The following is a 21,853-nucleotide window of genomic DNA, read 5'->3' as shown; positions in this document are numbered from 1 at the left end:
GTAAGGGCTTTTGCCCAAAACATCGATTTTCCTGCTCCTTGGATCTGCCTGACCTGCTGTGCTTTTCCAGCACCACCCTATACTGGGAAAATTGGCTGTCTGAATACAGAATTAGCTGACCCATAGAAAACAGAAGGTGGTAGTAGAGGGTGATTTCTTACTCTGAGTTTGTGCCTTCTTTAGTCCTAGACTCTCCCACAAGAGGAAATAACAAGCAATAGGAATCTTCTATGTTTCAATAAGGTCACAGTTCATTTTTCTAAACTTGAATCTGTACAGGCTCTTTGCTCATAAGACAGTTCTTCCATACCCAGGATCAGCCTAGTAAACCTTCTCGGGACTACCTCCACAATAATAGAATATTTTTCCTCAGTTAAAGGGCCAAAAACTGGTCACAGTATTCCAACTGTGACCTGACTAGTGCCTTGCAGTTTTAGAAAAACCTCTCTACTCCATTCCCTTTGAAATAAAGGCCAACATTCCATTTACCTTTGCTATTACTCAATTGACTGAGCTGGCATTTTTGTGATGCATGCACAAAAAGCCCCAACTCCCTCTGTTCTGTAGCTTTCTACACTATTAACTGTCTGTATATAATATTCTTCTGGGCGATATGCATAATTTCACATTCTCCCAAATACATTCAATCTGCCAAGTTTTTTTTAACTCATTTAACTTATTTATTTCCCTCTCCAGATTTTTAGTATCAGCTTCGCCACATGCCTCCCTGAGTAATTTTCTACCATCCACAATTCTGGTCACTGTACATGCATGTTCATTATCCATGTCATTAAAAGTCATAATAGTACTACCAGAACGTAATCACTCTCTAATGACAGAACAGCCTTTAGAGGTAATAGCTGTTTAAACTGAGGGCCACCATACCTCAGGTAAGGGAAGAGGTTGAATTCATGATTACCTCAACGGATGGCATCACGCTGCATTGGAAACTAGGTGTTCAGCCAACTGAACTAACCAATCCTCAACACGCTAACTGAAGTTATCAAGAAGGATTCTCTTTCTCGACCTCTCCCCTCACCAGAGGCATGGTTACCCTTAGGTTAAACCACCACGAGTTGTCCCTCTCTAATGAGAGAGCAACTCTATAATTTGGTGGGACTGTGGCAAACTTACCTTTACATATTGTAAATAGTTGTGGTGCGAGCTCTGATCTCTGTGATGCTCCACTAGCTATAATTTGCCATCCTGAATATCTGCCCTTATCCCAACCCTGTCTTTTGTTTGTTAGCCAATCCTCTATCCATGCTAATATTTCATATCCAACACCATGGCCTCTTATCTTATTAAATAGTGTAATGTGTGAGAGCATTTCAAAAGCCTCCTGAAAATCCAAATATATTACATCCACTGCTTCCATTTTATCTATCCTGCTTACTATCTCCTCAAAAAATTCTAGTAAAGTTGATAGGTGTTTGTCATTTATCATACTGACTCTGCTTGCTTATGTATTTTCAAATGCTCAATTACATTCTTTATAGTAGACTCTATTTTCCCAACAGCAGTCATTAAACTAATTGGCCATTTTTATCCCCTTAACTTTTTAAATAAAGTACTATATTGGCATTTTTCAATCCTCTGGAACTTTTTCTAGATTCTGAGGATACTTGAAAGAAAACTACCAGTGCATCTACTGCATTTGTAGCTAGCTTTTAATATGCTAAGACACATCCCATCAGGTCCAGGAGATTTAATGGTCTTTAACCACTTAGATTCTTGTCCTTATTTTTCTAGTGATAGTGCTCATATTTGTTTTCTCTCCTCCTTTTGTCCCTTGATTACTGAATAATTTTGGAATGCCTTTAGTGTCAGTTAACAGTTGAATTGTGCAGATTAAAGCCGAAAACCTCCAAGGTATGGATATTACTTTGAGACTGCTATCCCTACTTGGATTTAGAAGAAAATTCAGCATGATGCAGAACCGCCAATGCTTTGCAAGATTGCTAGATTCTCCAAAGTGCAAATGATCATAGATTGTACCCATGGAGTAATTAAAACAATATTCAACGGCCAACCAATTTTATCAACAGAAATGGCTTCCATTCAATCGATGCCCAACTTGCTATGGGCATTGACCAAGGATTACATAAGTGTTTGTCCTCTCTTCTGAAAGCAATTATGATTCCTACAGGCTCAGGTACTTCCAGATGCCAGGGATGTTCTATACACCTGAATCTTTGGATGGTCTTAGGCTGAGTCTGACAATGAAGAGAGTGAGCTGTGCCAGGCAGCTGTGGAAGCAATGCAGTGGAGGCTTTGGATGCCATAGAAGTACTGAAGTCTTTTACTATGTGAAAATTTATTTTGTAGTATTTAGATCACTCAATTATAATATCTTTATTATACTCCCTTCTTTTTGGTTTTCCCATATATCACCCGGGACAGCTGAGGATGTGCTAATGGTGTTATATCAGCTGTCACTGAGTCAAAATCTAAACCAGGACACCACACACGTGAAATAGAAATGAAGCTAGAGTAGCAAGACCACACAGTAAGCATTTACAATATAATACAATACATGGGATCTCCGATATCAGGGTTCTTGGCAGAGGCAGAATTGCAGAGACTCGAACAAATAGCTGTGCCAAGCATCCAATCCAAACTTTGGGTTCGCTACGTGGATGACACCTTTGTCATCACTAAACAAAACAAATTAGAGGAAACCTTCAAGACCGTGAATAATATCCTTACTGGCATAAAAATTCACACAACAGGAGGAAAACAACAACAAAATACTAGTCCTAGATGTCACAGTAGAGTGAATAGTCAATGGAGAACTTCAAACCAGCGTCTACAGGAAAACAACACATACAGACCAAATACTGAACTACAGAAGCAATCGTCCCAACACCCACAAACGAAGCTGCCTTAGAACATTATTTCAACGAGCCATTGCACACTGAAGCACAGAAGAACTATGAAGAGCAGAGGAAAGTCACCTATACAGCGTATTCAAAAAGAACCGGTACCCAATGAACACAGTCCACCAATTCTCAGCAACAAACCCAAACAAGCAAACAAAACGCACCTAGAAATCCTAGCCACTCTCCCTACACCAAATACATCTCGGAAATAACTGCCAGACTACTCAGACCTCTTAGCATCATGGTAGCCCGCAAACCCACCAACACACTAAAACAGCAGCTAATGAACTTACAAGACCCTATACAGTCGACAAGCAAAACGAACGTCATTTACAAAATACCTTGCAAGAACTGTCACAAACACTACATTGGACAAACAGGCAGAAAACTAGCCAACAGAATACATGAACATCAACTAGCCACAAAAAGACATGATACACTATCACTAGTATCCTTACATACAGGTAAGGAAGGACACCACTTTGATGAGGACAAGCCAAACAGAGACACACACAAGAATTCTGAGAAGCATGGCATTCCAACTGAAACTCTATCAACAAACACATCGACTTGGACCCCATCTACCATCCGCTGAGAAAAAGAACAGAAAATAACATCACCAACACAGGAAATAACATCACCAATCCAAGGAAACCTAAACACGTAAATAGAAAGTGGGACATAACACCAGCCCTCCAATGGAAACTCACTGATGATGTTACCTAGTATGGTGATGAAACATCTGAAAACGAACCTTCCAGCTCCACGAGCAAACGTACATCCATAATACAATACAACACAATATAAGCAATATATTAGCAAACAGAAAAAAACTTTCACCTTTGTGAACTTAAGTGTAATTACTGTTTTCTTAAAAGTCTATGGGTGATATTTCATGTTTCTGACCTTACTGCCTGCTGTCCTGAGGCAGGTTGCTGTTCTGCCTGTTCTTTTGTTTGGAATAACTGTTGTCGCCTGTTCACTAGAGTTTGTAAAGGCCCTTGTGTTGGAAGGGTCTCATGTTCAATGCAGAAGTCCTGTCTGTTGCTGTGATCTTCTGAAAAATTGGTGTCCAGCACAGTGTGAGAGAAATACATTATCTGTGTATGATAGCTGATGTGGCGACTGCTGTGTTCTCGTCAGCTTATGGCTTCCTTTCCACCAAATAACAAGTATCCACCAAGATGTATGTATCCGCACTTATGCTGAATACTATTCAAGAATGTAAGGCTGTACCCTCTGAAGGTTCCTTCTCAATGGTGTAACTTTGATCCAGCAGGTCTGGCAGCTGCAGTTGCTAAGATTTCAACTTTGATAGAAGATGGTTTATAAAGAGCACCATGTCCCTGTGAAATAACTTCACTGATCCTGATTTCCTAGAAATACACACTATTGGCATTGTAAAATAATAACTGGGGATTAAATTTCAGATTCTTAAAAACTGAAGCACACAATACTCCTCAAATGTTGCAAGCCACCAAAACCACATGCACCATTATCCCCCCTTACCTATTTTACTTCCATCACTCTTCACTGTAATTTTTTTAAGAGAGAGCTTTCGTCTTTTAGAATCTTCTGTTGAGTTCCAGAATGTGCACACGAATTTCCCAAGTAGAATTAAAAGTCAGAAAGCTGGAGTAAAATGGCAGCCAATTCTCACTTTGCAAACTAAAAGAATGAACTAGCCTGTCGCCTGGTATATGTTTAAGAACACCCGGGATAAATGTAGCAGTTGGCAAGTTACTGTCAGCTTCCCAACACGCCAGTATTTTCAAGTGCTCTCCACACAGAAATTCACCCACCTGGCCAGGTTGAAATCATAACCCTGTGTGTGTCTTTCATTTCCAACAATGCCTGTTAATATAATAAAACCACATTCTATGAAAAGAATGATCTTTGTTTTATTTTCCATCCAAAAGATATTTCATTTTTGATATAATAAAAATAATATTGCTGCTAATTGAAGATTAAGTGTTGCACAAGATATTCTTGAATAATGTCTTTTTAACCTGGATATCTGAATGAGCATTCTGCATAGAATTAAAGATAACTTTACATTCGAGCAAATTATCACAATCATGCTGCTACAACAACCCAATTAATTTGATCTCAGCAGAGGGAATTACCTGGTCAGGTTGGTGTGAACTCCATTCCTGGGGAGTTGGTTAGCAGGGGAGAAGTGTTAGCCAGTGTTGATTAAAAGCTGACATTGGAGTCACATGTTTAACAAAACCATATACAATAAATTTTAAGTCAGGAAGTAAGTAAGGACCAAAGAAGAAATATAAGTAGACCATTGCACACCTCGATCCTGTATCACATTCAATACAATCTTGGTTGATCATTCCCCTTAAACTGCACATTCCTGCCTACTCTCCATATTCCTTAATTTTTTGAGAGAACAAAAATGTATGAATCTCAGTCTTATATTCTCAATGACAAAGCGTTGAAAACCCTCTACAGTACAAAATTCTAAAAAGTCATAACTCTTCACATTAAAAGTATTTCCTCATTCCAGTCCTAGATTTTAATTACTTAGCAAATGAAAATCCCCAGAACAAAGTGATAACATCCTCACATGGTGAGTTCAAGGTATTTAATCTGCCATTTAACCTGTAAAACAGAAACCTCAATAAAGTGCAACATTGTTTGTGTCTCTCCATAAGTGCACAAGGAATTTGTACTGAGGCAACCAACTGTGGAAGTCGACTGTTCAGGCACCTGGCACCTCCTGAAGGTGTTTAAAAAAAGATCACTCTTACTATGATGTTCAAAACATTTAATTCAACAGATGGTGTTTGTTACAAGGAACTTACTTTGTGACTTCCTGTGTTTCTCACTCCTTAATCCAAACGATGTCAGCTGGTAAAACTTTCTCAAGAAGATTGTTCTACATTGGGTATCAAGATGAGGAAGACAGGATATGGGTTTGTTGAATACAACGTCTTAGAATGGTAAATTATGAGCAGCACAAATGGTATTAACGAGTTTTTGGATTTTTTTTGTTCATTTGCAGGTATTTCTGAGGACAGGAAGTGATAGAAGGGGTGTTGAGTGGAAGATTCCGGTAATGATGTGCACTATTGCATTCAATTGTGGGTCCATAAGATAGCCTTTGCTTTTCTGTTGACCCCTGACACATAGATGCACAATATTCAGCTGTGATAAGATGAGTGCTAATGTACACAGAGAATTCTAGCAGCAACATCCCACATCAATTCAATAAGTCTGCTTTATTGATTTTTTTTTTCCATTTTGATCTTTCCTGATCCTTTTTTTAGAAGGATAAAATCCTACCTCCTTGCCATTCCTGCAGGCTACCATTTTTGAGTTCCCTGTGAACCACTCTTTAAATATTTCATAGTCATAGAGCTCTACAGTGTTACGACGGGGTAAGCTCTCCTGTTTAATTTAAAACCAGATTTATCCTGTGCAGTAATCTGTGAAATTTAACAGGCCAAGAATTATTTAAAGTAAAAATTAACAACTTTATTTCGTAAAGTATAAAAGAGAATAATTAACTAACAAGTATTTACAACTCTGTCCTCTAACCTATCATTTACCTTCCGCTTCCACAATACTAGTCCACTAAAACTCCCAATTAAGATTTACAAAACAAAACTTCTTATCTCAAAACCAGTTAGCCTTCGTTTCCTATGAAATTCGGCTCCTTTCCTTCTTCTCAGGGATTTCTGCTTGACATGTTATTGATCTATAACAGTTATTCCTGATGAAGGGCTTTTGCCCGAAATGTCGATTTCGCTGCTCCTTGGATGCTGCCTAAACTGCTGTGCTCTTCCAGCACCACTAATCCAGAATCTGGTTTCCAGCATTCGCAGTCATTGTTCTTACCAGAGCTATTTTTCAGGCAGTCTATTTACATGCTGGTAGCTGGACAATTGTCCTCTCAACTGTTCAATTTTCCCCGGTCTTATACTCCCAAAGCTTTTAAGATTGTCAAAATATTCAATTCAAACTTGATTGGAATTCGGTATTTTTCGGGATATAATTTAAACTGATTGGCCTAATTTGAATCTATTTTGTCATTTCCAGGCAACTAGCTAATTTAGCTTTCAACCAAGTGGGACATCGTTACCTTACTGAGAACATTTGGTGCTGTCAGGGAGCTCTACCAGCTTCTAACTTTCTTATAGGTACAGTACACCCACATCTTCATAACAACACCCCCCCTTAAGAAAAAAATGAACCATCATAATGAAAAGATGGCTTAATTGTTTTTTCTCTACTTTTAAACACATTACCCAATAAAGACAAATCTCATCTAAACTCTAATAGTTAAATCCACGATAACGCATCTGTGATTACATTCTTCCAACCCGCAAAATATGTGATTTTTAAGTTAAAAGTCTGTAACATAAGACTCCAATGAAATAGTCTTATATTCTTGTCTTTAAAGCTTTCTAAGAATGTAAGCGGATTATGATCTGTGTACACAACTGTCTCTGAACCATTGTTTGTGACATAAACATTAAAATGTTGTAAGGCAAGTACCAAACTCAATAGTTCTTTTTCAATTGTGGAGTATTTCCCCTGATGGATGTTGATCTTCTTTGAAAAGTAACCAACTGGCAGTTCAATCCCATCCTCATCTTCCTGTAGGAGTATAGCTCCAACTCCGATGTCACTAGCATCGATGGTAACTTTAAAGTGGTTTGAAAAGTTTGGTGGAGCTAAATCTGGTTTGATGGTTAATATGGCTTTCAAATGGTCGAATACCTCCTGGCATTGTTCTAGCCACTGAAACTTTGTGTTCTTCAGCAAATCGGTTAACGGTGCCACTACGCTGCTGAAGTTATGAAAAAACTTCTGATAGAATCTGCTGAGTCCTAAGAATCAAAGCACCTCTTTCTTCGAGATTGGTCATGGAAATTCCTTGATGACCTTTGTCTTTGTGTTCCATGGGGTCAACATTCCATGACCAATGTTATGTCCCAAGAATGTCACCTCTGCTTTCGCGAATTCAGTTTTATTTAAATTTATCACCAGTTTTGCTTTTTGTAGTCATTCAAAGAGCTCTGCCAATTATACCATGGGATCTTTCCAGGACTTATTGAAGATCACTATATCGTCCAAATAGACTGCACAGTTTGTTAACCCAGCCACAACTCTGTTCATGAGTCTTTGGAATATGGCGGGTGTGTTCTTCATTCCAAAGGGCATCACTTTAAACTGATATAGCCCATTTGGGGTTACAAACGCAGAAATTTTTTTCACTGTCCCTGATAAAGATACCTGCCAGTAAACACACAGTTAGTCCAACTTGGTGATGTAACTGGCTTGTCCGACTTTCTCGATACAGTCCTCTAATCTTGGAATTGGATATGAGTCAGACTTTGCACCGGTGTTGACCTTCTGATAATTCAGGCAGAATCGCTGAGTCCCATCTGGTTTGGAAACTAAGACGATCGGTGAACCCCATTTTCTCTGGCTTGGTTCGATGATGTCCTCGTTAAGTATGGATTCCACCTCCATCTGAACCTGTCTGGCTTTGAAAGGATTAAGCCGTTGGGGTGTTGTTTATTGGAGCAGTATTCCCTATGTCTACTTTATGTACAATAACATTAGTCCTCCCCATTTGATTCTGACATATGTCCGTATATTGCAGTAACAAATCTTTCAACTGTGTTCTATGCTCCTGAGACAGATAGCTCATTAATCTATCCTAATAAAGACAAATCTCATCAAAACTCTATCAGTTAAATCTGCGATAACGCATCTGTAATTACATTCTTCTGACCTGCAACATGTATGATTTTTAAATTAAAAGTCTGTAACATAAGACTCCAATGAAATTGTGTCATATTCTTGTCTTTAAAGCATTCTAGGTAAGCGGATTGTGATCAATGTACACAACCGTCGCCAACGTTGTGTATATGTAATGTGTATGTTCGTGACATACACATTAAAATGCTGTAAGGACAGTACCAAATAGTCCTCAAGGACTTCTTCATTTTTTAATCTATTCTAAGGCACCTCAAAATCCACATCATCTGGATTTGATTCCTCACTCTGCAGGGCAATAATTAACACCTGTTTCTCCAGTTCTTCCTCTCTAGTATAATATAGTTTCAACATTTTCACATAACATACTTGATACCATTTTTTTTCCATCTGGCATCTTTATTAAATAGTTGACCTGACTCAACTTTTTTTTCAATTTGATAGGGACCACTAAACTTAGCTTTGAAGGAATCCCATGGTAACAGTACTAACACGTCATCTGTTCAGGAAAACATCTGAGTCTCAGAGCTTTTATCTGCCACCTGCTTCATTCTACACTGTGCCCTCTTTAGGTGCTGTTTAGCTATGTCGCTGACTCAATTTAGTCTCTCCCTCACCATCGATACATATTCGAAGTGTGAGTTCTGCGACTTTGGTCCTGTCAATTTCTCTTTAATTAATCTCAAAGGGCCTCTCACTTCATGACCAAATATTAACTCAAAGAGACTAAACTGAGTTGATTTGTTTGGGGCATCTCTAACAGCAACAATACAAATGGAACACCTTTATCTCAATCATTCGGATAATCCTGACAGTATGCTCTCAACATGGTCTTTAAGATCTGATGCCACCTTTCTAAAGCTCCCTGGGATTCAGGATGATACACAATGGATGTAAAATGCTGTATACCTAAGCTATCCATAACCTCCTTAAACAGCCTGGCAGTGAAATTTGACCATTGGTCCGACTGAATCTCTCTGGGTAGACCATACTATGTGAAGAAAGCTACTAACTCCTCTACCATCTTTTTTGCCTGGATACTCCACGTTGGAATTGCCTCTGAAAATCTGGTAGACACATTCATTATGGTTAACAAGTACTGGTTCCCCTTTTAGTTCTCAGGAGGGGACCTACATAATCAATTATAACCCACGTGAAAGGTTCTTCAAATGTGGGAATTGGCAACAAAGCTTCTGGCTTTATTACCGCCTGTGGCTTGCCTACCATTTGGCATGTATGACACGTACGGCAAAAGTTAACCACATCCTTGTGCATTCCAGGTCAATAAAAATGTTTTTGTGCCTTAGCCTGAGTCCTTCGTACCCCTAGGTGACACAATCTGGTGCACTTCGCCCCATTTCTCCTCTGCACTAACCTGCTGTGGTCTCCATTCCCATATTAGGATTCTATCTTTCAAATAATAACCCTCAGAAATATTCACTGCCTCCTTTTTGGAGTACACATCCATATATATATCTTTTATAGTCTTGTCTTTCTGTTGCAAGTCCATTAGCCTTTCAGGACTAAACACTTCTGTCTGACCCTCTGTCTGTTCAGGCTTTTCCTGTGCCATTACATCAAACAGGGTATCCGCTAACTGAACCTCAACTGCTTCATCCTTCTCTTTAGTTTTTGCTTCGTGCTGTGACTTATGATAGTAGGATCTCGTTACCACACAGTCTGGGAAAATACCAGGATATTTGTTTTAACTCCTCAGTTTCTTGGTCTTCCTTGGGCTTCTCCACAACATGGGTGTCACTCCCACCTCGAATCCTACCAAATCATTCCCAAGAACAAACTGAATTCTTGGCACTGACACTCTGTCAATCACTCCCACTGTAACTTCCCCAGTCTTAAGTTGGCGCCCCAACCTGATCGTACATAGGGGAACGCTATATTTCTGTCCAACTATCCCACAAATTACCACACTCTCAGGTAACAGATCAAAAAGAGTGCATATTTGCTTGTCCCTTACTATCAGCCACTGGTTAGATCCTGTATCTCTCAAAGTTATAACTTCTTGTCCTTCTCCCCTGTTCTTTCTGAGTAAACTTTACCCACAGAGGTGAATTCTTTATAGAGATCAGGTACTAACTCCATACTCAGACCCTGCCTAGGCTGTGCACTCTCCTGCAGCTCCTCGGCTCTTCTTGGGATCATCTTTACGACCTTCACTGATGCCACTGGCTTAGCTTCTTTTACCACATCATTTCCCATAGTGCCTTTCTTTAGTGACCAGCTCTTTGACTTTACATGTCCCACCTTCTGGCAGTGAAAGCACCTTTTCCCAGTGCTCTTCAACTGTAATTTTCTGTATCCCACTCCATTACAGTGAAAATACCTGAGGCCTTTCACCTTCTGTCCATCCTCTTGGGTTTCTTTTTTAGCCTATGGTAAATTCTTACCAGTGCTCGCAACTCTTTGTTTCACAGTGTAGGATCTCCCCTTCTTCTAACTTCCATCCCTCACAGGGCGAAACTTTGGCCAGAAGCTTGTCTTATGGACCAACGTGTACCTATCTGCTAATTCTGCTGCCCTTCTCGCTTCCTGAACTTTCTGTTTCTTCACATGAATTCTTACCATCTCTGGAAGTGAGTTTTTTAAACTCCTCCAGCAGAATAATCTCTCTTAGAGCCTCAAAGGTCCTTTTTTTTAACTTACAGGGGCAGCATAGTGGCTCAGTGGTTAGCATTGCTGCCTCATAGCACCAGGGTCCCAGGTTCGATTCCAGCCTCGGGTCACTGTCTGTGTGGAGTTTGCACATTCTCCATGTGTCTGCGTGGGTTTTCTCTGGGTGCTCTGGTTTCCTCCCACAGTCCAAAGATATGCAGATCAGGGGAATTGGCCATGTTAAATTGCCCATAGTGTTTGGTGCATTAGGCTGAGGGAAATGGGTCTGGGTGGGTTAATCTTCAGAGGGTCGGTGTGGACTGGTTGGCCCGAAGGGCCTGTTTCCACGCTGTAGGGAATCTAACCTAATCTGATCTATTTTCAAAGCACGCACTCATTGATCAAAATGACTATGTTTAATAATTTCAAACTCAACATATGTTTGACCTCGTTCCTTCTTTGTGTTTCTGAACCATTGTCTATATGCTTCTGGTACCAATTCATAAACACTTAAAATAGCCTGTTTAACCTCTTCATAATCTCTTGACATATCTTCTCACATCTTTCTCATCAAAACGTGGCAGAGTTTTGACATATTTATATATATATCACTACCTTCTCTTTTAATCTCCATCCTGTTAACTTGCCTTTGCTAAGTCGCAACTTCTCAAGTTCAAATTCTCTCTCTCTTTCTCGCTCCTTTTCTTCTTTACTGCACTTGTTTGTTTCTCTGTTACGCCTAAGCATTGGGTAATTCCCTTACAATTTCAGCTTTCTTTTTGTCCTTGGTTAAACCCAAATCTAACTTCTTTGCTAATGATAAAAGTATGGCCTTTTTCTTTCCTTCTAAACTTCCTTTGTAAATTTGAGAATCATCTTCAAATCCCAGAAACTCTTCAGCAATTTTAAGAGCCATTTCTCTTGCTTTTAATTTAATCAACTGTACATCACCGAAATTAAATAAATTGTCTTTACCTACGTTTTATTTGAAGATCTAGGGCGCTAATCTACAAATGTTTAAATCTATTCAAATCTGTCTAAACCAGTTCAAATCATGGACGCGAGCCCCCACATTGTTACAACACAGGATAAACTCTCCTGCTTCATTTAAAACAGCAACACAGAAAAGATTTATCCCATGCAGTAATCTGTGAAAATTCGAGGCCAAAAGTTATTTAAAGCAAAAATTAACAACTTTATTTCTTCAAGTATAACAGCTATTTACAATTCAATCCTCTAATCTATCATTTACCTTCCCCTTCCACAATACTAGTCCGATAAAACTCCAAATTAAGATTGACAAAACAAATCTTCTTATCTTAAAACTAGGCAGCCTTCTTTTTCTCTGAATTCCGGTCTTCTTTTCTTCCTCTTAGGGATTTCTGCTTCACAGCTTACTGATCTATAATGGTACTTTTAAGCGAGCTATTTTTTAGGCAGTCTTTTTACATGCTGGTATCTGGGCAGTTCTCCCCAGTCTTATACTCCCAAAGCATCAGATTGTATCATTGGCTTTTAAGATTGTCAATATATTCAATTCAAATTTGATTGGAATTTGGTATTTTTTGGGGTATAATTTAAACTGATTGGCCTAATTCGTATCAGTTTTGTTGTTTCCAGGCAATCAGCAAGTGTTCGACCAAGTGTTACATTGTTCACTTATTCAGAACTCTTGATGCTGTCAGGTAGCTCTACCAGCTTTTAACTCTCTTCAAGGTACGTCATAACAACAACATGGAAATAAAGACTTCAGTCCAACTTATCCATACCAACCACATATCCTAAATTAATCCAATCCTATTTGCCGGAATTTGGCTCATATCTCTCTAAACCACTTCTATTCACTTACCCATCCAAATGCCTTTAAAATATTGTATTTGCACTGGCCTCCACCATTTCCTCTGGCAGCTCATTTCATACTCACACCACCCTCTGTGTGAAAAAGTTGCCCCTGAGGCCCCCTTTCAAATCTGTCCCTTCTCAACTTAAACCTATGCCCTTAGTTTTGAACTCTACTCACCTGGGGAAAAGACCTCAGCTATTTTCCAATCCATGCCCCTCTTGATTTTATAAACTTCTCTAAGTTCACCCCTCATCCTGGTAGTCCAGGAAAAACAGCCTAGCCTATTCAGCCTCTCCCAATAGCTCAAACACTCCAACCTTGGCAACAGCCTTGTAAATCTTCTCTGATCCCTTTCAAGTTTATTAGCGCCCTATAGCAGAGAGACCAGACTGAATGCTGTACTCCAAAAGTGGCCTAATTAATATCATGTACAGCCGCAACATAACCTCCCAACACTTATATCAAACGCTTTCTTCACTATCCTGTCTACCTGTGACTCTACTTTCAAGGAACTACAAACCTGTCCTCCAAGGTCTCTTTGTTCAGCAACACTGCACCGGACTTTACCATTAAGTGTATAAGCCCTGCCCTGATTTGCCTTTCCAAAATGCAACACCTCACATTTATCTAAATTAAATTCTATCTGCCACTCCTCAGCCCATTAGAGGGCTACCACTTTGTATCCCCACTCTTTGCACTAATATAACTCTATTTCCAATATGGGGAAATTTGTTGTCTATTCATTTAACATGTATAAATCTTTTTGTTGCCTCTTTTTGACCTCCTTACCAACTACATTCTCAATAAAGGGCGGCACGGTGACACAGTGGTTAGCACTGCTGCCTCACAGCACCAGAGACCCGGGTTCAATTCCTGCCTCAGGTGACTCTCTGTGTGGAGTTTGCACATTCTCCCCGTGTCTGCGTAGGTTTCCTCTGGGTGCTCCGGTTTCCTCCCACAATCCAAAAATGTGCAGGTTGGGTGAATTGGCCATGCTAAATTGCCCGGAATGTTAGGGGAATGGGTCTGGGTGGGTTGCGCTTTGGTGGGTCAGTGTGGACTTGTTTGGCTGAAGGGCCTGTTTCCACACTGTAAGTAATCAAACTTTATATTTGCAGTCTTCATTATGGATCGCCCAAAGTGAAGGCATTAGCACTGATCTTGTTTAACTCAATTGGATGCAACATGCCAACTGGAAAATGGCCCAGTTATCCCTAATCTCTACTTCCAGTCCAATAAACAATGTGCTATTCCCAAGTCTAAGAGCCTTCATCTTGCAAATTAACTTTTTTGGTGGCATTTTTTCAACTGCACTTGGAAATTCAAGTATACTTGTGTAAAAGGCTTCCTTTTTGTTCACCCTATGTTAATAAAAAATTGGAATAAACTTGCAAAATATAGTTTCTGCTTCATAAAACATGTGCACTTTGTCTGATGATAACACGATTTGCTGAATGCACTGCTAAGAGTTTAACAACAGATTCTAGCATTTTCATGACGATTTAGAGTCATAGAGATGTACAGCATGGAAACAGACCCTTCGGTCCAACCCATCCATGCTGACTAGATATCCCAACCAATCTAGTCCCACCTGCCAGCACCCGGCCCATATCCCTCCAAACCCTTCCTATTCATATACCCATCCAAATGCCTCTTACATGTTGCAATTGTACTAGTCTCCACCACTCCTTCTGGCAGCTCATTCCATACACATACCACCCTCTGTATGAAAAAGTTGCCTCTTAGATCTCTTTTATATCTTTCCCCTCTCACTCTAAACCTATGCCCTCTAGTTCTGAACTCCCCGACCCCAGGGAAAACACTTTGTCTATTTATCTTATCCATTCCCCTCATTATTTTGTAAACCTCTAAACAACGCCTCAGCCTCCAACGGTCCAGGGAAAACAGCCCCAGTCTGATCAGCCTCTCCCTATAGCTCCAACCCTGGCAACATCCTTGTAAATCTTTTCTGAACCCTTTCAAATTTCACAACATCTTTTTGATAGGAAGGAGGCCAGAAATGCACACAATATTCCAACAGTGACCTAACCAATGTTCTGTACAGCTGCAACATGACCTCCCAACTCCTGTACTCAATACTCTGACCAATAAAGAAAAGCATACTAAATGCCTTCTTCACTGTCCTATCTACCTGCCACTCTATTTTCAAGGAGCTATGAACCTGCACTCCAAGGTCTCTTTGTTCAGCAACACTCCCTAGGACCTTACCATTAAGTGTATAACTCCTGCTAAAATTTGCTTTCCCAAAATGCAGCACCTCGCATTTATCTGAATTAAACTCCATCTGCCACTCCTCAGGCCATTGGCCCATCTGGTCCAGATCCTGTTGTAATCTGAGGTAACCTTCTTCACTGTCCACTACACCTCCAATTTTGGTGTCATCTGCAAACTTACTAACTGCACCTCTTATGCTCGCATCCAAATCATTTATGTAAATGACAAGAAGTAGAGGATCCAGCACCGATCCTTGTGGCACTCCATTGGTCACTGGCCTCCAGTCTGAAAAACAACCCTCCACCACCACCCTCTGTCTTCTATCTTTGAACCAGTTTTGTATCCAAATGGCTAGTTCTCCCTGTATTCCGTGAGATCTAACCTTGCTAACCAGTCTCCCATGGGGAACCTTGTCGAATGCCTTACTGAAGTCCATATAGATCTTGACATCAAACAATCTGGCCTGTAATTCTGAGTTATACCTCTACCTCATTTTAGCATGGCAGAGTTACATTTGTTAACATCTAATCCACAAGCACCATTCCAGAACCCAAGGAATTTGGAAAATCATAACAAGTGCATTACTTTCCAGCTAGTTCTTTTAAAATTCTTGGATGCAGGTCATCTGCTCTTAGGGATTTGTTGACATTCAGTTGCTCAGGCTTCTACGAACCATTTCATTACTAATTTTGTTTACTTTACACTTCTCACTCCTGTTAACTGTTTAGTTAACCTTCATTTTTTCGTATACAATATGTACCTTCTATTTTGAAGACAGATAGCATGTGAAGGTAGTATCTGTAGAGACAGGATAGTTAACTTTGAGTCCAATTTGTCTCTTCTTCAGAATCCAAACCAGTGTTCTGGTTAACCTTTTCTCTCTCCACAGATGCTGCCAGAGCTGCTGAGCATCTCCAGCACTTTGTTTTTATTTTAAATCCCCAGTACCTGCAATACTCTGCTCTTACTAAAGTCTCCTTTCATACCAATGGCGTTGGCTTTGTACAACTTTAAACTTCTTATGCATGACTGGATTATATTGCTTTCAAATTTAATATGGAACTCAAACAGATTATGATTGCTTTGTCACAGGGTGTCTTTTATTTTAAAATGATTAATCAAACCTGCCTCATTACACGTTGTTAGAAATGATGGGTATTATTGCTGCTTGGTTCCACCACGTACTGTTCCAAGAAACTATTGTGACATTATTTCAAACTCATATTTCAGTCTACCTTTGCAAATTTGATTGCTTCATTAAGAGAAGAGACAAATAAAGCAAGATGAGGCTTTTCTTACATACAGTAGCCAGAATGAAAAGTCACTATTATGTTTATATTAAGCAAAGTTAAACAGCATTACTTGTTCATTACTTTTATGGAATTTAGTGAATGCAAGTTGTATCAAAAGAATTAAAGCTGAGTTCATTGTTCTGTTCTTCATCTTTCTCTGCAATAAAGCACCTTGCAAGGTCCATTTCTTGGGAAAGTAGGACCTATTCAAATCCAACGGGGTGCACCTGAGCCAAAATGCAGACTCACATCCTTGCAGGGCTTTGGGACTGCAATTGGTAGAGGCTTAAATTAATTTTTCAGGAGGAAAGAATATGAAGTGAAGGTACAATAACAGATGATGCACAGACAAATATAGAAGATAATACAGTGAATCTAGTAGGCAGACTGTATGCAGTTAAGGCCACTGGGAGAACAGCAAGGCTGTATGGCATTTATTTTAATACAATGAGTCTGGTGAATAAGTCAGATGAGTTGCGGGTACTGATTAACACACAGGGTTCTGATACAATTGCTATCTCAGAGACATGGTTGAGTGAGGGGAGGACTAGCAACTCAATATTTTGGAATTTAGAGTGTTAGGGATGGGAGGGTTATGTCTAAAATAGGGGATGATATTACAATAATCATCAAAGAGTCAATTATTGCAATAAGGAGGGATGATACCTTGGATGGTTCCTTAACTGAAGCCATGTGTTGAATGTAAGAAGGAAAAAGAGACAGTCTTGGCAGTATATTATAGTTGCACAAATAGTCAGGGAGAGAAAAAAGGGCATATATATTGGTTTTTCAGATAAGTATGAAATTAAACGGGTAGTACCAGTAGGATATTTCAATTTCCTTAATGTTAGCTGGGATAGACAAAGTGTGATATAGTTCTTAAAAGTCCTAATTTTAGGGAACAAACCTGGGCAAGTGTGTCTGATGAAGTAGTTTGGTAAGGTAGTTGTGGAAAAAGACAAATATGACTGGAAATAAAGATTCTGAATTGGGGCAAGCCAATTATAATATGAGACGACAAAATATGGCCAAAGTAGACTGCAAGCAGCTACTTGTCAGAAAATCTACATCACAGCAGTGGGAGTCTTCTAAAAAGTGGAAGTGCGGGCCAACATGTTCCTATAAAGGTGAGGATTGGGCTCAACAAGTCTAAAGAAACCCTGGAGGGTGTGGAGGGGTTCGGAATGTAAGGGATTGAATTAGGGAGACAGAAGGGACAGGAAAGAAAAACAATGGCAGGTAAAACAAAGGAAAATCCAAAGGCATTTTATAAGTTTATTAGAGGTAAGTGGATAACAAGGGAAAGAGCAGGATACTTGAGGGACCAAATTGTGGAGCCAGAAGACAGAGGTAAGGTATTAGTGACTACTTTGCAATCTGTATTTACTACATAGAAGGACAATGAAGGTAAAGAAATCAGAAAAAAAAACAATGATATAGTTGAATACATTACAATCGAGAGATAAGAGGCATTGTTAGTTTTAGAGGGCTTAAAATTGAATATCCCCAGGCCCTGAGATGTGCCTGGGAGGAAAGGGAAAATACCACAGGAGTCTGATCTTAATTTTCAATCCTCTCTGGCCATAGGAAAGGTGGCAGAGAACTGGAGGACTGCTAATGTGGCATTGTTATTCAAGCAGTGTAATAGGAATAAAGAAGGGAAATATAGGCCAGTGAATCTAACAACTTTCTGGGAAAACCTTTTGAAAAACTCTAACAGAAATAATTAATATTCATTTGGAGAGGCAAGGTTAATCAAAGATAGTCAGCATGTCTTTGTCAGGCAAAAGTCATGTTTGATTGAGTTTTTTGAGGAAGTTGTTGAGAGTGTGTTGCTAGAAATGCACAGCAGGTCAGGCAGCATCCGAAGAGCAGGAAAATCGATGTTTTGGGCCAGAGCCCTTCATCAGGAAATCTTGCTCCTCGGATGCTGCCTGGCCTGCTGTGCTTTTCCAGCAACACACTCTCAACTCTGATCTCCAGCATCTGCAGACCTCACTGTCTCTTTTTTTGAGGAAGTGATTAGCATAGAAGAGAGTAGTGCAATTAATGTGTTCTACATGAATATCAGTAAGGCTTCTGATAAGGTTTCACATGGAAGGCTGGTCAAGAAGCTCAGAGCACAAAGGATAAAGGGCAATTTGGCAAATTGGATCCAAAATTGGCTTAGTGGCAGGTGACAGAGAGTGATAGCCAAAGGATGTTCTTCTAACCGAAATTCTGTGTCCAATAGCATACTGCAGGGTTCAGTGCTGCATACATTAAAGTTCTAGACATAAATGTAGGAGTTGAAAATGTGTTGCTGGAAAAGCGCAGCAGGTCAGGTAGCATCCAGGGAGCAGGAGAATCGACGTTTCGGACATGAGCCCTTCTTCAGGAATAAAGGTAGAAGTTTTGATCATTAAGTTCACAGATGACACAAAGGTTGGTGGTGTGTTAAACTGCAATGAGGAAAACTTTAGAGAACATAACAGCAGGCTGGTCAGATGAGCAGAACAGTGGCAAATGGAACTTAATCTGAAAAAGTGTGAGGTGATGAATTTTGGGAGACTAACAAGTCAAGAAAGTACACACTGAGTGGTAGGACCCTCGTAGTACAGAGGACCCGAGGGACCTTGATGTGCATGTCCTTAGACTGGATAAGGTGGTTAAAAAAGTTTGTGGAATACTTGGTTTTATTAGACAAGATATTAAATACAACAGCAGGGAGGATATGAAGAAGTTGTATAAGATGTAAGCAAGGCTATACTAAGGGAAACATAATTGAGGTATAAAAAATTATGATAAAGATACATTGGAAGAAATATTTCTGAGAGAAAGTGGGGACTGCAGATGCTGGAGAGTCCGAGTCGAAAGGTATGGCACTAGAAAAGCACAGCAGGTCAAGTAGCATCTGAGAAGCAGGAGAGTCGATGTTTTGGGCATAAGCCCTTCATCAAGAATGTGGGAAGGAACATTTCCCCTTAGTAGAAGAGTCAATAACCAAGGAACATAGATTTAAAGTAAGCTGCAGAAGGTTTACAGGAGATTTAAGACAACAGCTTTTTCATCCAGAGAGTGGTGAGTATCTGGAATTCACTACTTGAGAGGGTGGTAGAAGCAAGAATCATCAATAACATTTCAGAAGGATTTAGATGAACACTTGAAATGCCATAACATACAAGACCACGGGCCAAATGCTGGAATATCGGATGATAGTAGATATGCGCTTGATAACCAGGCAGACACGATGGCCAAAAGAACTCTATCTATATTGTAAAACTCTATGACTCTGTGAATCAGATTTTGACCCTTCTGGTGTTAATTGGCCTATTGAAGACAGACATAAATGAAAAACACAAATATCCAAATAAATGGGGGTAATATAGTTTCATCCAAGGACTACACATTTTTGGTAACAATATTGGATAATGCCCACCACAGTTAGAGCTGTTCTAAAATGAAGGAGCTTTAAGTCATGACAGGATTCATTGTCAAAGATTCTTTTAACAATGCATTCAATGGTAAATACAGATAATAATTTTTCTGGCACTGAGAATTGGCTATTACAAACGTGGAGTTTCTTTTTTTTTCTGTTTTTGTCATTGGATATCCAAAATAATTTTTAAAATATTAATTATTTTTCTTTTCTTTTTTTGCTCTATTCCTTCGATTTAATCTTTCTTTCCCATTTTTCATTTATTTTCTGTGCCTGATTTGGCATTGAATTTCTCTCACTCTAATTTCTAACTCATTGCTAATGTAAAATCTGATTGGTTAGGGAGATAAATTATTGCTTACCTCATTCACTTGGGTCCATTTCCTTCACTGCAATGTTATCAATTTGTACTTTAAGTAATTGGGTCACAAAATATCACTGAGAATAAATGGACAACGTATGTTCAACTAACAATGGACACCATTCATTGCCCTTACATGGAAAATTATGTAGTAATAATGCAAAATTTATACCTGCTACGCAGGCGGTCATAAAGCTGGCAACAGTACCGGAAATGAGAGCCCGAACACTGACACTTGTTATGTCATGCAGTCTTTGTGGAGCCAAAGAAGCTGTCAAAAAATCAAATTGATAAACATAGGAATTGATAAACATATAAATTTATATAGCTGAGATATGTATATTTGCAGTAATTATTGTTGATCAAACCAGTCTGCGATTGTTGTCAGTAGTAGAAAGATATTTAGTAAAATATTTGAATAAAATATTTAACAATACTTTATGACTCAATCTAGTTCATAATGTATGACTATTATAAACCATTACATCATTTTTGCATAAAAATATATTTCTCTTTAAATAAAATCTTTGACTTTACTCCCTTCTATAATACTTTATTGACAAATATTTTTTCCAGTAAGGATTTTTTTTTAAAATCTTTTGTTTGCCTCTTCTGATGATAGAATTCCTGGTGGTGAACAGTTCCATAGGGCTCTGTTGTAGCATTTCTTTATGCATACCCCTTGTCTTTGGCCATAGAAAATGGTAAAAGTACAGTTGACAATGACATCACTAAAGGCAATCTTTATCTAACATTAAAAATAGGCAATAAAAACAGAAACTCCCTCTTGGTCTATCCTTCATGTTTTGGTAACAGTTGATGGTAATGATTCTACTGTTTTGAAGTATCCTTCCTCTATATGTATATTTGTTTCTTGTGCATTACCATCACCTTTTTCTTTGCAATTAAATCCCTTTTTATATTTATTTATCCTGCTTTCCACATTATCATATGCCTTCCCTTTCATTCTTTCTTCTTCAGTTCCGCGTATTTATTACAGCCTGGAGGCAGTCACCTACACAAAGAGTAGATTAGGGTGGGCTTGGTATCATGCAGTGCTTAATACCTAAACATGACACCATAGTAGTGTTTCCTTCCTTTCGATCTCCTCTAACCAAAAGTAAAAGGAGTGTAGAGAGATGTGCTACTGCAAAATTTGTTGGTTGCAGTGTATGTAGTTTGGTGCCTGAGTGAGAGTGAATGGAGAGGACCCTGGGAAGATAAGAGATTATTAAAAACTTGCCACATGGATTTGGGGTCTGCACTTCAGGACCGGAGCTGAGCCTGACCAAATAGAAATCAGTCTAGGAAGGTAAGAGGTTCTGAATCAAACAACAATCAGACAACACCAGGTTATAGTCCAACAGGCTTATTGGAAACACTAGTTTTCGGAGTGCTGCTCCTTTATCAGGTGGTTGTGTAGCCCTGCAAAAGCTAGTGCTTCCAAATAAACCTGTTGGACCATAACCT

General features: G+C 39.2%; 1 protein-coding gene across 1 annotated transcript in view; it reads right to left on the bottom strand.

Moving 5' to 3' along the window:
* Positions 1–21,853, bottom strand: part of LOC140486527 (solute carrier family 28 member 3-like) — a 226,467-nt gene that overhangs the window by 22,645 nt on the left and 181,969 nt on the right. The window contains exon 16 of the mRNA XM_072585796.1: positions 20,556–20,654. Coding sequence (XP_072441897.1) covers positions 20,556–20,654 — 99 coding nt within the window. The remainder of the gene's footprint in view (positions 1–20,555; positions 20,655–21,853) is intronic.

Source organism: Chiloscyllium punctatum, chromosome 2, assembly GCF_047496795.1.
Source record: "Chiloscyllium punctatum isolate Juve2018m chromosome 2, sChiPun1.3, whole genome shotgun sequence".
NCBI lineage: Eukaryota > Metazoa > Chordata > Chondrichthyes > Orectolobiformes > Hemiscylliidae > Chiloscyllium > Chiloscyllium punctatum.
Note: the sequence above shows the minus strand (reverse complement) of the source record. Positions and strands in the feature narration are given on the sequence as shown.